At 47.7% G+C, this 15074-nt stretch overlaps 1 protein-coding gene across 1 annotated transcript in view; it reads left to right on the forward strand.

Moving 5' to 3' along the window:
* The window catches only part of VWF (von Willebrand factor), a 297479-nt gene that overhangs the window by 115298 nt on the left and 167107 nt on the right, over window positions 1-15074 (forward strand). The window contains 1 exon segment of the mRNA XM_068278128.1: window positions 6527-6630. Coding sequence (XP_068134229.1) covers window positions 6527-6630 — 104 coding nt within the window.

Here is a 15074-nt window from a genome sequence, read left to right on the forward strand (position 1 = left end):
GGAGATCTGCTGTGAGAGAGGGGGATCTGCTGTGAGAGAGGGAGATCTGCTGCGAGAGAGACAGATCTGCTGCGAGAGAGAGATCTGCTGCAAGAGACAGATCTTCTGCTGCGAGAGAGGGAGATCTGCTGCGAGAGAGGGAAATCTGCTGCTAGAGAGGGAGATCTGCTGCAAGAGAGGGAAATCTGCTGCGAGAGAGGGAGATCTGCTGCAAGACAGAGATCTGCTGCAAGACAGAGATCTGCTGCAAGAGAGAGGGAGATCTGCTGCAAGAGAGAGGGAGATCTGCTGTGAGAGAGATCTGCAGGGATGAGCAGAAACTACGCCAGTGCGAATTTACGCATCGTAGTTCGCATCTACGCATAGGGGAATGTACGCATAGAAGGGTACCCAGTATATGCATTTATAAAGAAATTAATGCGTACAATTTTCTGCATACGGGCATAAGTATCCGCATACACTACGCGTAATTGCGTATTTTAACGCGTATTCTACGAAATGCATACGAAGCGAATATTTGTTTTAGAAGCCGTAGTTTGGCGAAGCGTAATTGCGTAAAACTACGCGTATTTCCAGCGTAGCGAAGTTGGCTGACTACGACCATCCCTGGTACGATCGCACGCCATCTGCGTTGCATTGGGTCAGCCACGCATTTTGCAAAAAAATACATGGAGCATGCGTTCGCACACCGCACTGGAGTGTGAACATCACAGTGCAGTCTATGCACTTCTGATGTTTGTGCATGTCTGCCTCCCGCACGCGTTACCGAAATACGGATGCAACCAGCCGCCACCTATCGGCGTTAGCTGGTCGTTACGTGGATCATTTTTCAGCATTTTTTTTACAATTGAGAAAGTACCCGAAAGTTGGTGAAAAGGTATATTACAATTATTTTGAGCATTTTCTTGCTTGCTAGTCAGAGACTGATTTACCATAAGGCACTGTAGGCATGTGCCTACAGGCGCCTGATGATGGAAAGGTGGCTCACTCCCCTCACCTAGTGCCTCCCTCCCTCCTTCCTAATACAGTCTTGAGTTGATTGTAAATGAGGTTACTCACCCAGCCTTCAACATTCCACTGATGAGATCTCCCTTCAGTCAGAGGCACCACTAGCTACTTAATACTGAGGGAAGCTCTGCTACCTAATGCTAAGGGGCACCTGTAGCTACCTATGACAGGCAAGGGGAGTAAGGGGGAGGTGACAGCTGGGCCAGCCAGCACACTTGTGGTGCGGTTCGGTGGGGTTTGTAGAACCTACATGAACCATGAAGGGTGAAGTCTAAGGTGCCAGGACCTCTGTGCCTTTAGGCTTCTGTGATATAAATCCGAGCCTGTTGCTGGTGGTTTAAGAAACATTTTATGACAAAGTATGACAATATCATCAATGAGAAAACTCAGGAGAAAAAGTGAATTGTATATGGGCCTATATCTCTCGAAGATCCAACGTCAGTGTAAACTTTCCATGCATGTATTTCTTTTAGCCACTTGGTGGTGCTCACATGAAGCAAACCAGAACAGCTCATATAAAGCATAGCTGGAAGGAACATTTTTCTTAATGGCCGCTTCTTTTGTAACAAAGCCACTTTCTCACTTTTAAAAACTATTTCTGTACTATTACTGTTCAGCAAGTAAGCTATCATTTTAAACTGCTGCGGATTTCAGTGTGTGTGAGTTGAATTTAACCTTTCAGGGGTCATAAGAAGGTCACGGCAATTAAAGGGAACCCAAGGTGAGAGGGATATGGAGGATGCCATATTTATTACCTTGTAAACAATGCCAGGTACCTGGCAGCCCTGTTGATCATCTGGCATTCTGAGTCACAACCCTGGAACAAGCATACGGCTAATCCAGTAAAACCTGAGTCAGCTGAGTCAGAGTACCTGATCTGCTGCATGCTTGTTCAGGGTCCACGGCTAAAAGCATTAGAGGCAGAGGTTCAGCAGGACAGCCAAGCAACTAGTATTGTTTAAAAGGAAATGAATATGGCAGCCATCATATCACTCTCACCTTGGGTTCCCTTTAAGCAGGGACAGAATTTGGGTGACGGTATGCCGACAATGTAATGTACCTAATTCTGCCGCACGCGGTTACATTTAGGCGCAGCTGTTAGGGGCACGCACACCTTAAAATATTGAGAAGAAGTTTGTCAGGCACTGCTGTGCTGGTATTCAACACACACAAGCAATAGAACACAGCAGTACATGCATCCAGCTACATTTGAAATTGGTCAGCAGGTGCTCGTCAGCCAATCAGGATGCACTGTCATACACCCTTTACCTGTCATACCACATCTAGCAGCCATTAGCATTCAGGTGGGAGGCTTCAGTTGGACGCCATCGCAAGATTGCGTCGCTAGCAGGACCGCCCTGTGCAGGCATCCCTCCCACAGGGGTCCCTCCCTAACCGCTCACCTGTCTGCCATGTCCTAGAGCTGAAAGAAAACGTTTAAAAACACACGATTGGTTCACACGATGGCCAGGGGCCCCGGACCTCTCTCACTGGCCGGGGCCCCAAGGCCAACACATGATACCTGGAGGGGAGTGCAGGTGGGCCTGGACCTCTCACACCCAGGCTCTGGACCTCTCACATCCAGAAAACCCACCAACACTGCCTGTGTGTGTTGAATTTAGCATTCAGTATGGAGGCAGTGTTGGTGGGTTTTCTGGATGTGAGAGGTCCAGAGCCTGGGTGTGAGAGGTCCAAGCCCACCTGCACTCCCCTTCCAGGTATCACGTGTTGGCCTTGGGGCCCCGGCCAGTGAGAGAGGTCCAGGGCCCCTGGCCATCGTGCGAACCAATCGTGTGTTTTTTAACTGCTGTGCTGGTACCCAAATTTCCCCTGAATGCTGATATTTTAATGAGTGACCTGCTACTTACCTGGTACACCGCCCACTATTTACTGGGCACCTGACAAATACCGGGCGCTTACCCCTCAATGCTGATATGGGTGGATCTTAAGCATACCTCCCAACTTTTTGAGATGAGAAAGAGGGACACTTAAGCTACACCCCTGCCACACCCCTGATCACGCCCCCATCACAACCCCTAGTCAGGCATACCATAAAGATTTCATAAAAAAAATATTTTTTTATAATTCAAACCACACTGGTCCTTTCTATCCTGGTTCATTTTCCTTCATATTTTAAATTAGTAATATATCAATTTTAAAGGGGAACTGAAGAGAGAGGTATATGGAGGCTGCCATGTTTATTTCCGTTTAATCAATACCAGTTTCCTGGCAGCCCTGCTGATCCTCTGCCTCTAATACTATTAGCCATAGCCCCTGAACAAGCATGCAGCAAATCAGGTGTTTAAGACTTTAAAGTCAGATCTGACAAGACTAGCTGCATGATTGTTTCTGGTGTTATTCAGATACTACTGCAGGCAAATGGCTCAGCAGGGCTGCCAGGCAACTGGTATTGATTAAAAGGAAATAAATATGGCAGCCTCCGTATTCCTCTTACTCCAGTTCCCCTTTAAGGATGGGAATATAGTTTAGAGTCAATGAAACACATTTTAGTAGAGAAATATATATATTTACATAAAAAGAGGGACAGAGCCATGAAAAAGGGACAAATGAGGAGGAAAGAGGGACAGTTGGCAGCTATGCCTTAAAGGGGAACTGAAGAGAGAGGTATATGGAGGCTGTCATGTCTATTTCCTTTTAGACAATATCAGTTGCCTGGCAGCCCTGCTGATCCTCTGCCTCTAATACTATTAGCCATAGCCCCTGAACAAGCATGCAGCAGATCAGGTGTTTCAGTGGTTCAGACTTATAAGTCAGATCTGACAAGACTAGCTGCATGCTTGTTTCTGGTTTTAATCAGATACTACTGCAGAGAAATAGACCAGCAGGGCTGCCAGGCAACTGGTATTGATTAAAAGGAAATACACATGACAGCCTCCATATACCTCTGTCTTCAGTTCCCCTTTAAGTGTTATGCATGAGGAAGGGGGTGTCTGAACTCAGAACTTCCTCTCAGCGCTAAACGATAAGCAACGGCATGATAACCTTTAAAGTAGAACATCTCTTTTTTACAGCTGATGCAAATCCTGCAATAAATCTACAATTTGTCTACTATCTTCTTTCATGGAAGCAGACATATTGTTAACATCCCTTGTTGACAAATGAGCTTGTTGCCATGGCAGTCAGCTGACACAACCAAGGGATCAAATTACACTTGTGATTACTCACCATTGAGGGGGAATTAGACAGGCTAAACACTCTAAATATATACAGGGTGGATTTCTCTCTGTTTTCCTTCTGTCCTGTGCAAGAGTTCAGGTCCACTTCAAGGGTTAAGCATGGGATGGTGTCTTTAGGATTAGGTGTGGGGAGTCTTAAAGAAAAACTGTAACCAAGAATTTAACTTCATCCCAATCAGCAGCTGATACCCCCTTTCCCATGAGAAATCTATTCCTTTTCTCAAACGGATCATCAGGGGGCGCTGTATGGCTGATTTTGTGGTGAAACCCCTCCCACAAATGTCAGCGCCTCACAGCACTGAGGTACAGACATCACACTGTGGGAGCCTTGTTGCATTGTGGGAAATAACAGCTGTTTACAACTGCCAAAAAAGCAAGCAGCAGCTCCTTCCACTGACATTACCTGCCAGCAGTAAAAAGTAAAAAGTCACCATGTGATAAATTTCATAATGTAAATCGGGGAGAGGAAAGATTTTACAATGAGCAAACACTGACTAAATCATTTATACATAATTATTGTAAAAAATAAACACTTTTTTTTTTGCTACATTATTTTCACTGGTGTTCTTCTTTTAAGAGAACCTGAACTGAAAATAAAAAATCAAAGTAACCACACACGGGTCATATTTGCCTCCTGTGTAGTCTACTCCTCAAGCTCTTTCTACTCTCCTGTGTCCTGTGTGTCCACTGTGATCAATGGGATTTTCCGTCCTCCATTTTGAAAATGGCCATTACCCCATAACAGCTTCCTGGTCAGCACACTGTTAAACTGTAATATCACCCACTTGAACCATTAGGAAACATGGACATTACCTTCCACATTCAGTTGTAACTGGCAGCAGCTGATATATAACTGACAGCAACTGCTATATTTCAGTTCTGACAAAATATTGTCAGAACTGGAAGGGATCACTGTAAGAAAAAAATGGTGAGCTTCCATTTGCAGGTACATCGTGTGTTTATTTTAAATAACTTTACTCAGTTCAGGTTCCCTTTAAGGTGTGTGTGTGTGTGATGGCATTAACCTTTTGCCGACCGCGTAACGCCGATGGGCGTGGCCACGGCGGCAGCCCCAGGACCACCTAACGCCAATTGGCGTAAAGTCCTAGGGCTCTGTTCTGCAGGAGATCGCGTACAGGCTGTGCGCACACCTCCTGCTTGGGGGGCGTGATCGCCGTCTATTTACATGGTGCAGCGCTGCACTGGGAACAGCCGTGTGACACGGCTGTCCCCCTGGGGGACAAGAGAGCGATCAGCTCTCATAGGTAGAAGCCTATGACAGCCGATCGCCATAACTGGCTGGCTGTGGGGAGAAAGGGAGGGTTGACATTTAAAGAAACAGGGGATTTTGTAATAAAAAAAGAACAATATTTATTTAAAAAAAAATAAACATGGGGGAGCGATCAGAGCTCTGTTGGTGGGGAGAAAAGGGGGGGGGGGGAATCACTTGTGTGCTGTGTTGTGCGGCCCTGCAGCTTAACCTTAAAGCTGCAGTGGCCCATTTTACTAAAAATTGCCTGGTCACTAGGGGGGTTTTAGCATTGCAGTCCTCAAGAGGTTAAGAGGGAGGATTTTGTGTGAGAATAGGTGAGGCTAGGACATAGTTAAGTTTTACTATAGTAGATTATAGCATATCGGTACAATTACCGATATTTTATCACCGTTATTTTGCACCCATTTTTAAACTCAGCGCTTCAGAAGAGGCTATGCAGAAAGGATCTGCAGTGGCGTAGCTAAGGAGCTGTGGGCCCTGATCCAAGTCTTACATTGGGGCCCCCCAAGCACTCTATACATAACAATTGATACGGCGCACCAAAACCTGCCAATGGCAACTACAGTGTCAGAGGTGCAAGAAGGGGATGGGGAATAGCTTGTTAATGATTACCACTATTCAAAGTATCTATAGAAGTGATTATTATGAGCCCAGGACCAATAGAGAGCTAATACTGTAGTTGAGGGAGGGCCCTTTGGGGCCCCTCTGGCCCAAGGGCCCCGATGCGGTCGCAACCTCTGAAACCCCTATTGCTACACCCCTGAGGATCTGATTGGGTGCAAACAGATCATATGTAAAGTGATAGGATCTGCTCACATCAGTCTTTTTGGAACGGATCAGTTTGTTAATTTCTGGTATGCGGAACACAACTTTGGGTCCTACACAATTTTTTGGGATTGGCCAGAGGAAGCGGATGGCGACAAAACAAAAACAAATGTCGATTATGCTAATATTCAATCATAACACGGATGAACACCACACAACTGTTCTCATAGATGTGAGCGAGCGTTGTACGTAACTCAAGCACTGCTGTTCGGTTGAATTTCAGGTCCGCCACCGCGCCCGATGCATCAGGCCGTCTGCTTGCCCGTGTTTGCACGCAGGGAAGGAATACGCCCCGGGAGAGTCCGTGGAGATCGACTGCAACACATGGTAAGGCTGTAATAACTTCTCTCCTTATTTTATGGTTGTCTTGGATAAAAATATGATCGGTCCAATTCCAAGCTCCAAAATTTGCATAACATTTGCATCAACCCTGTGTTATTAGCATCACATTTACCACCCTGGTAGTACCAATGATATACACAGTATAAATCAAACATATAACATGGGGTACCCCCTTAGCACTATCTTGTTATGGTCTTTTAGAATCTGTCTGAATTAAAGGACAACTGTAGTGAGAGGTATATGGAGGCTGCCATTTATATTTCCTTTTAAACAATACCAGTTGCCAGGCTGCCCTGCTGATCCTGTGTCTCGAATACGTTTAGCCATAACCCCTGAACAAGCATGCAGCAGATCAGGTACTCTGACACAGGTTTTACTGGATTAGCCATATGCTTGTTCCAGGGTTTTGCCTCAGAAACTACTTATGCCAGAAGATCAACAGGACAGCCAGGCAACTGGCATTGTTTACAAGGAAATAAATATGGCAGCCTCCATATCCTTCTCACCTCGGGTTCCCTTTAATTGCCGTGAACGTGTTCTGAGGCACCCTATGCTGCTTGTATTTGTCTGTGCTGGTGATAGTTGTTCAATAAATTATTCCTGAGCATAGAGGAAGGTGCTTCATCTACTCTTCTCATTGCTGATTAGACCCTGAACAAGCATGCAGCATATCAGGTGTTTCTGACATTATTGTCAGATCTGACCAGATTAGCTGCATGCTTGTTTCTGGTGTGATTCAGACACCACTGCAGCCAAATAGATCAGCAGGGCTAGGCTAGCTACATGATTAAATATTTTTTTTTTTTTTTATAATAGTGCTGCGCTGCCCCCTGTCGGTTTTAATTGACCGCCAGGAGGGTTAAGCATGAATGCTGCATATATTTCAGTCAGCAGGGAGTCTAGTTTAGCTATTTGATGCCCTCGGAGGGACAGTCAGCGAGTTGTATTCTGAGTTGCGCGGTTACCCTGGAAGACAAACAGAGCGTGTTAGTGATGACTTATTTAGGTTCCAGGTTGATTCATTCAGTGGAAGTAAATCCTCAGGACAAAAGGGTTGGAGTAGAGACTGCTGTTAATGCAAGCCTGGGAGGAGGAGAAGGCTGGGAGCACACTTGTCTTTGGCATACGCGTTACTGCCTTCTTTTCTGCATTTACGTTTTTATGTGCATTTTTCGTGCATTTTAATTTTGCAGTTTTAATAAATCCTTCTTTCAAAAAAAAAAAATACATTTTTTTCCTTCACAAAAAAGCATGTAAGGGCCCTTTTCCACTAGCGCGTTTGCGCTAGCTGAATCGCAAAACCGCAAACCGCTAGCGATTTTACAATCGCTACGGTTTGCTTTTTAACATAGGAATCGCGGTAGGTCATTTCCACTACCGCGATTCGTTTTTTACTTGCAGTGCATAGCATAGCAAAATCGCGGCCGCAAACGTTGGGAAAACGGCGGAATTGCGATTCAGCAATCGCTAGCGTTCAGCGCGAACGCTAGCGACTGCTAGTGGAAAAGGGCCCTTAAGCGCATGCATTTTTTTGCGGCTCAATAGGATAGCATTGTATGCTAATCGCATGCGATTTGCATACAGTATGCGGGAAGAAGGGACTTGCTGTACGTTTTTAAAATGCGCATAGAATCTCTGTACTTTTCCGTTAGCCGGGCGCATCCACTAGGTGGCGATAAAACTCCACCAGAATTACATCTTTCCCTACTATATATATCCATGGCGGCCTGGAGGGGGAATAGTAATTATCACCACCTAGTGGATGCGCCCGGCTAATGGAAAAGTACCAGAATCTCTTTGGGAAAGGCACACCAATGCGATTTGTGAGCGGCTCATACACTTTCATAATATGTGAATCTGCATGAGTTTTCCGATATGCATCAAAACGCAGGCGAGTCAAATAAGTGTGCTCCCTGCCTTATATTGTGATAGTAATGGCAGCCATACATCTAGAGATGATGGGCAGATTCAACCAACAGACAAATCTCTCTCTGATCGAATCTGATAAAAGATCTGTCAGCTGCCCATACACCGCAGCTCGATTCCCAATCAATTTCATGCTGATATCGATCCAGAATCGGCCTTGTGCATCAGATTCGCCGCCTTACTGGCGCTGTCGCCGCTAATGTGTTAAGGCGGCCATACACTTATAGATTTGCTGCAGATTCGACCATCAGATAGAAATCTGTCCGGTCGTATCTGACAGGAATCTATCTGATGAGTGCCACACACTAGGAACAGATTTCCAATAGATTTCAGAATTAAATCTATTGGAAATCTATCTAAATGCATTATTGCACCATTAGATCCAATGCAGCTCTATGGGCCATGGATCTGCTACCAGCAGCAGATCGACTTAGATCTTCCATCCTGTCAGATAGATCAAATCCATTGAATTCGATCAAAATCCACAAATCGATCGATCGAAAAATTTAAAAGAATCGATTTCTGATTGATCTATTCAATATAATCAATCGATCGATTGATGTGTGAAATCGATCAGTGTATGGGCCCCTTTATGTATTCCCCTCCGTGCCCAGAGCACTATACATCACCTGTCCATGGCCGCCACGTGTCCTCTGCTGGCTCCGGATGCCCTCCTTGCTCCCTACACGCACCCCACGTGGCCGCCGCCGTATGTGCAGGCGGGTGTGTGATGTCACACTCATGCCCCGTGACTCCGGCAACCAGGTGGGGTGCGTGTATGAAGAAAGAAGTGCGTCATCCGGAGCCAGCAGAGGACACGTGGCGGCCATGGACAGGTGATGTATAGTGCTCTGGGCACGGAGGGGGAACACATAACACAGAAGGGGGAACAGCGTTGGGGGTCTCGTCACATTCGTCGCTCTTCCCAATATCACTTCTTGTTACCGCTGTTATAGTCGATTAGGCATACACCTGGCGGCACCGATTTTCTTCCGATCATAATAATCAAATCCGATGGTCGGTCGGTCGGTCGCCAAGAAACCTGATGTATGGCCAGTGGCGTAGCTAAGGATCTGTGGGCCCCGATGCCAGTTTTACATTGGAGCCCCTCAAGCACTCTATACATAACAATTGATACGCCACACCAAAACCTGCCAATGGCAACTACAGTGTCAGAGGTGCAAGGAGGGGATTGGGAACAGCTTGTTAATTATTACCACTATTCAAAGTATCTATAGAAGTGATTATTATGAGCACAGGACCAATAGAGAGCTAACATGCAGTTAAGGGAGGGCCCTACGGGCGCCCCTTGGCCCAAGGGCCCCGATGCAGTCGCAACCTCTGCATCCCCTATTGCTACGCCCCTGTGTACGCAGGGCCGGCCCTAGACTTTTTGCCGCCTGAGGCAAGTTTTTAAAAGATTGCCGCCGCCTCCCCCCCCCCTCCCTCCCCCCCCCCCCCCCCCGGACCCCCCCTTCCTCGCCTCGGTCCCCCGATCTGCGCTTGCCTCCAGCTTTAAAGGGACTCCGAGCAGTGCAGAAACTATGTAAAGATGCATACCATTTTAAAGCTCTCTTTCTCCTCTTTCCAATGATATATAAACCGCTGCCCTACACCTTTTAGTTTTCGCTATTTTCGCGATTGAAATTGCCGCGGCCGCGATTTCAATCACGAAAATAAAGAAAACTAAAAGGCGTAGGGCGACGATTTAGGTGTCGCCAGAAAGAGGAGAAAGAGAGCTTTAAAATGATATCCAACTTTCCATAGTTACTTGTATTACACAGGCCGACTTTTTCTGCTGAATGGAGCTGCTGACACTGGGGAAAGTGTCGTCCTGTGTAATACAAGTAACTATAGAAAGATGGATATCATTTTAAAGCTCTCTTTCTCCTCTTTCTGGCGACACCTAAATTGTCGCTCTACGTCTTTTAGTTTTCTTTATTTTCGCGATTGAAATCGCGGCCGCAGCAATTTCAATCGCGAAAATAGCGAAAACTAAAAGGCGTAGGGTGGTGGTTTATATATCACTGGAAAGAGGAGAAAGAGAGCTTTAAAATGATATGCATCTTTCCATAGTTTCTGCACTGCTCGGAGTCCCTTTAAATGTAGCGTAAGCAGCCAACAGACAGTAAGAGGCACGGGCGGGGGATCACTCACCTTCCTCGTTCCAACGTGCGCTCCACTGACGTCACTTCCTGCAACGCCGGCCACGTACAATACAGTTGGCGGCGTTGCTGGAAGTGACGTCAGTGGAGTGCACGCTGGAACGAGGAATTGGTGAGTGATCCCCCACCCGTGCCTCTTACTGTCTGTCGGCTGCTTACGCTACATTTAAAGCTGGAGGGGAGCGCAGATCGGGGGACCCAGGCGAGGGAGGGGGGGTCCGACCCCCCTCCCCACCGCTAGGCCCAATACCCCCGTCCTGCCAGCTACCCCTCCAGCTCGGCGGCCGGCACCCCCGCACCCACGGACAGGCGGATGCCGCCCCTAGAGCTTTGCCGCCTGAGGCAAAAGTTTCACCCCGCCTCATGAGCGGGCCGGCCCTGTGTGTATGGCTACCTTTACCGAAGTAGTGGGAATCCTCTGGAAGCTCCTGAGGCGTTGTAGTTCTTTCACAGCCCCGGTGCCCAGGACCCTCTTCACCTCTGTGACAGCGCTCCCGTTTGTTTACATGGGCGAGTACGGTTTGCGCATGACCAGAACAGAAAGCCACATGTGCAGGGAGGACAAAACCCCTGCGCAAGTGGCTTTGTGCTCCTGAGAATGTGCGGGCGGTTTTCACACACGCACAGTCGCACTGGATGGGAGTGCGGTCGCAAAAGCATAGTCATCAAGCTTTTGTTGAATACGCTTATAGGGTCGCAATGCTGGAAAGGTGAACCACAGTAGAATTGCAGAAGCCTCTAACAGGAGACTGAATTAAAAGGAACCCGATGTGTTAGACCTATAGAACCTGCCATATTTATTTCCTTTTAAACAATACCAGTTGCCTGGCTTGCTGATCTTTTTGGTCAGTAGGGTCTAAAGGCTGCCATACACTGGTCCATTGCCACCAGATCAACCAACTCGAATCTGAGAGGGATCTATTGGCTGCCCATACACTGCCCACAGATTTTGAATCGATTTCCGTATGAAATCGATTCACAACCTGTGAAACTGCCGCTGACACCTGCCTCGCCTCCCCCGGCCAGCAGCAATACATCATCTGTCTGCCAGCGCGAGTCCCCGGGTCCGTGCTGGCCCTTCTTCCAGCATCCTCTTCTCTTCACTTCCTGTCCCGTCCTATGACAAGCAGAAGTTCAAACAGTAGAGCGCCCTCTAATGTTTGAACTTTGCCTTCTCGCAGGACGGGACAGGAAGTGAAGACGGAGAAGACGCAGGAACAAGTGAGAGACTGTGGGGACCCGGGGACTCGTGCTAGCGGACAGGTGATCGCTGCATCGGTCGTTGCTATATTGAACACCTCTAACAACGTTATCCAGACGCGCCGGCGATCAAGCTAAATTTTCCGCCTGCACAGATCGACTGAACAGTTTATTTCGGGTGGAAATCGGACGATTGGTCAAAATTGCGTTAACGATATCACAGCAGATTCGATCACAGTGATCGAATCTGCTGTATTTCAACAAGAAATCGTTTTAGTGTATGGATACCTTAAATCACACCTAAAACAAGCATGCAGCTAATCTTGTCAGATTTGTCACATACATCAGATCTGCATGCTTGTTTAGGGTCTGTGGCTTAAAGTATTAGAGGCAGAGGATCAGCCAGACAGCCAGGCAAAGAGCATTATTTAAAAGGAGATAAAGATGTCAGCCTCCTTATACTTCTCACCAGGCCCGGATTTACCTCACAGCAGCCTATAGGCACAGATGTCCTGGCACCCTAGACTCCTCCCTCCATGAACCTACAAGCCCCCTCCCAACTGCCCCGCAAGTGTGCTGGCTGTCCCAGCTGTCACTCCTCCCTTACTTCAATTGAGAAGTACCCTCGAAATTAAGTAGCTAGAGGTGCCCATGGCTAAAGGGAGATCTGATCAGTGGAATGCCGAGAGCTAGGGGAGTAACCTCTCATTTACACTCTCATCAGGACTCTGCATAGGGAAGGAAGGAGGGAGGTGCTCAGGGAGGGGAGTGAGCCGCCTTTCCATCATCTGGCGCCAGTAGGCACGTGCCTACAGTGCCTTATGGTAAATCCCGCCCTGGGCCCTGTGGAGGACAGGTGAGGCCTCTGGGTTATCCAGAGGCTTCCGTCTATCCAGGGGAGTACCACTTTGAGGCATATTTATTCCCTATAGGTCCACTTTAAAGCGGACCTGAATTCAGACCTTCCGCTCTGCTCTGAAAGATAAGCAACAGCATAATAACCTTTACAGAAAAATATTTCTTTGTTACAGTGGATACAAATCCTACAATAAATCTGCAGTGTGTCTACTTCCTGCTTTTATGGAAGAAGGCTAGAGATGGCCTGAACGGTTCACCAGAGAACTTGTTTGTGCAAACTTAGCTGGTTCGAGTTCACGGTGAACCGCGAACACTTAGCGAGTTCGACCCGCCCCCTATACTACATCATTGGGCTAAACTGTGACCCTCTACTTCACAGTCAGCAGACACATGGTAGCCAATCAGGCTGCACTCCCTCCTGAAGCCCCCGCCCCTTATAAAAAGCAGCAGCGTTGGCCATGTTCTCACTCTGTGTGCTGCTGTATTAGTGAGAGAAGGGAGAGACATTGGAGAGATAGGGAAAGCGATAGTTAGGAGGTCTGTTAGCTTGCTCCTTGCTGATATTTGTTGATGAAAAGCAACCCAAAACAGCTCTTTTGAGAGCTAATGTTCTTCTGTTTTTTTTTGTTTTTTTGTGTTTGTGCCACTTACACTGCATATACAGGCCTGTCTGTCGCAGCTGTCCCTTGATAATTGCTGTACTGTGCCAGGCCCAGCACATTCAGTTCATACCTTTCACTGCCTCTGTGTGACTGCACTTTGCATTATACAATACCACCACCAATCAGTGCATACTTTTTCCCTGCACCTGTGTGACTGCACAATTGTATTATAGCAGCAGTCAGTGCATACCTTTTCCCTGCATCTGTGTGACTGCACAATTGTATTATAGCAGCAGTCACTGCATACCTTTTCCCTGCATCTGTGTGACTGCACAATTGTATTATAGCAGCAGTCACTGCATACCTTTTCACTGCACCTGTGTAACTGCACATTGTATTATACCACCAGCAGTCAGGTCAAAAAAGTGTTCAGTACCTCACCTTTATCAAAATGAATGAGGCATCGATCCTGGAGGGCTACTGCCCGCCCGAAGACTAAGTCAGTCCCCACACACAGCATCTCTGCCTGCACGCTGTGTGACTGCCTGCCCCAAGACTAAGTCAGTCCCCACACAGCATCTCTGCCTGCAGGCCGCTGCTGCCTGCCCAAGACTAAGTCAGTCCCCACACAGCATCTCTGCCTGCAGGCCGCTGCTGCGTGCCCAAGACTAAGTCAGTACCCACACAGCATCTCTGCCTGCAGGCCGCTGCTGCCTGCCCAAGACTAAGTCAGTCCCCACACAGCAGCTCTGCCTGCAGGCCGCTGCTGCCTGCCCAAGACTAAGTCAGTCCCCACACAGCATCTCTGCCTGCAGGCCGCTGCTGCCTGCCAAAGACTAAGTCAGTACCCACACAGCATCTCTGCCTGCAGGCCGCTGCTGCCTGCCCAAGACTAAGTCAGTACCCGCACAGCATCTCTGCCTGCAGGCCGCTGCTGCCTGCCAAAGACTAAGTCAGTACCCACACAGCATCTCTGCCTGCAGGCCGCTGCTGCCTGCCCAAGACTAAGTCAGTACCCGCACAGCATCTCTGCCTGCAGGCTGCTTGACTGCCTTCTCCGCCACCACCAACAGGGTCCAGGACTCCAGGCGGATTCCTGATTTTTTTTTTATGGCCGCTGCTAGCAGCGGGTGCTACCAAACATAATAATAATTTTTCTGATGCGTGTACATGCCTGACTAATTTTTCTGGCTGCACTGCGGCTGTAACAACAAAACAAAAGGCATGTACATGTGTCAATTCCCCATCGTGATCATTACCTTGCCGCGGTGAAGGGGCTAGCCTATCACAATGAAGCAATGACCGGCTATATGAGTGTATTGGCGGGCACACCCAAGATAATAAGGTCGTTGCTTCATTGCGGACAGACCAAATTCGATCAGCTGGACAGTCACTGTTGTTCTGTCATTCAGCTACCACAGCCCGGCGACCATATGGGCTGGAAAACCGCCATCGCCTGCACTCTCGCCATGGTGCGCACCAGTCCAGCACGGCCGTCACTACACAAACAGATGTTTGCGGTGCGTTACACAGTGAGTTTGGTGTGTCAGTGTGAAGCAGAACTCTAATGACACCCCCTGATCCATGTATACACACGCAAGATGTTTTCAAGCACTTTAGGCCTCCAATTTAGCAATGCAATGTGATTTCTGCCTTTTAGGGATTATAACCCTGCTGT

Source organism: Hyperolius riggenbachi, chromosome 3, assembly GCF_040937935.1.
Source record: "Hyperolius riggenbachi isolate aHypRig1 chromosome 3, aHypRig1.pri, whole genome shotgun sequence".
In the NCBI taxonomy this organism is placed as follows: Eukaryota; Metazoa; Chordata; class Amphibia; order Anura; family Hyperoliidae; genus Hyperolius; species Hyperolius riggenbachi.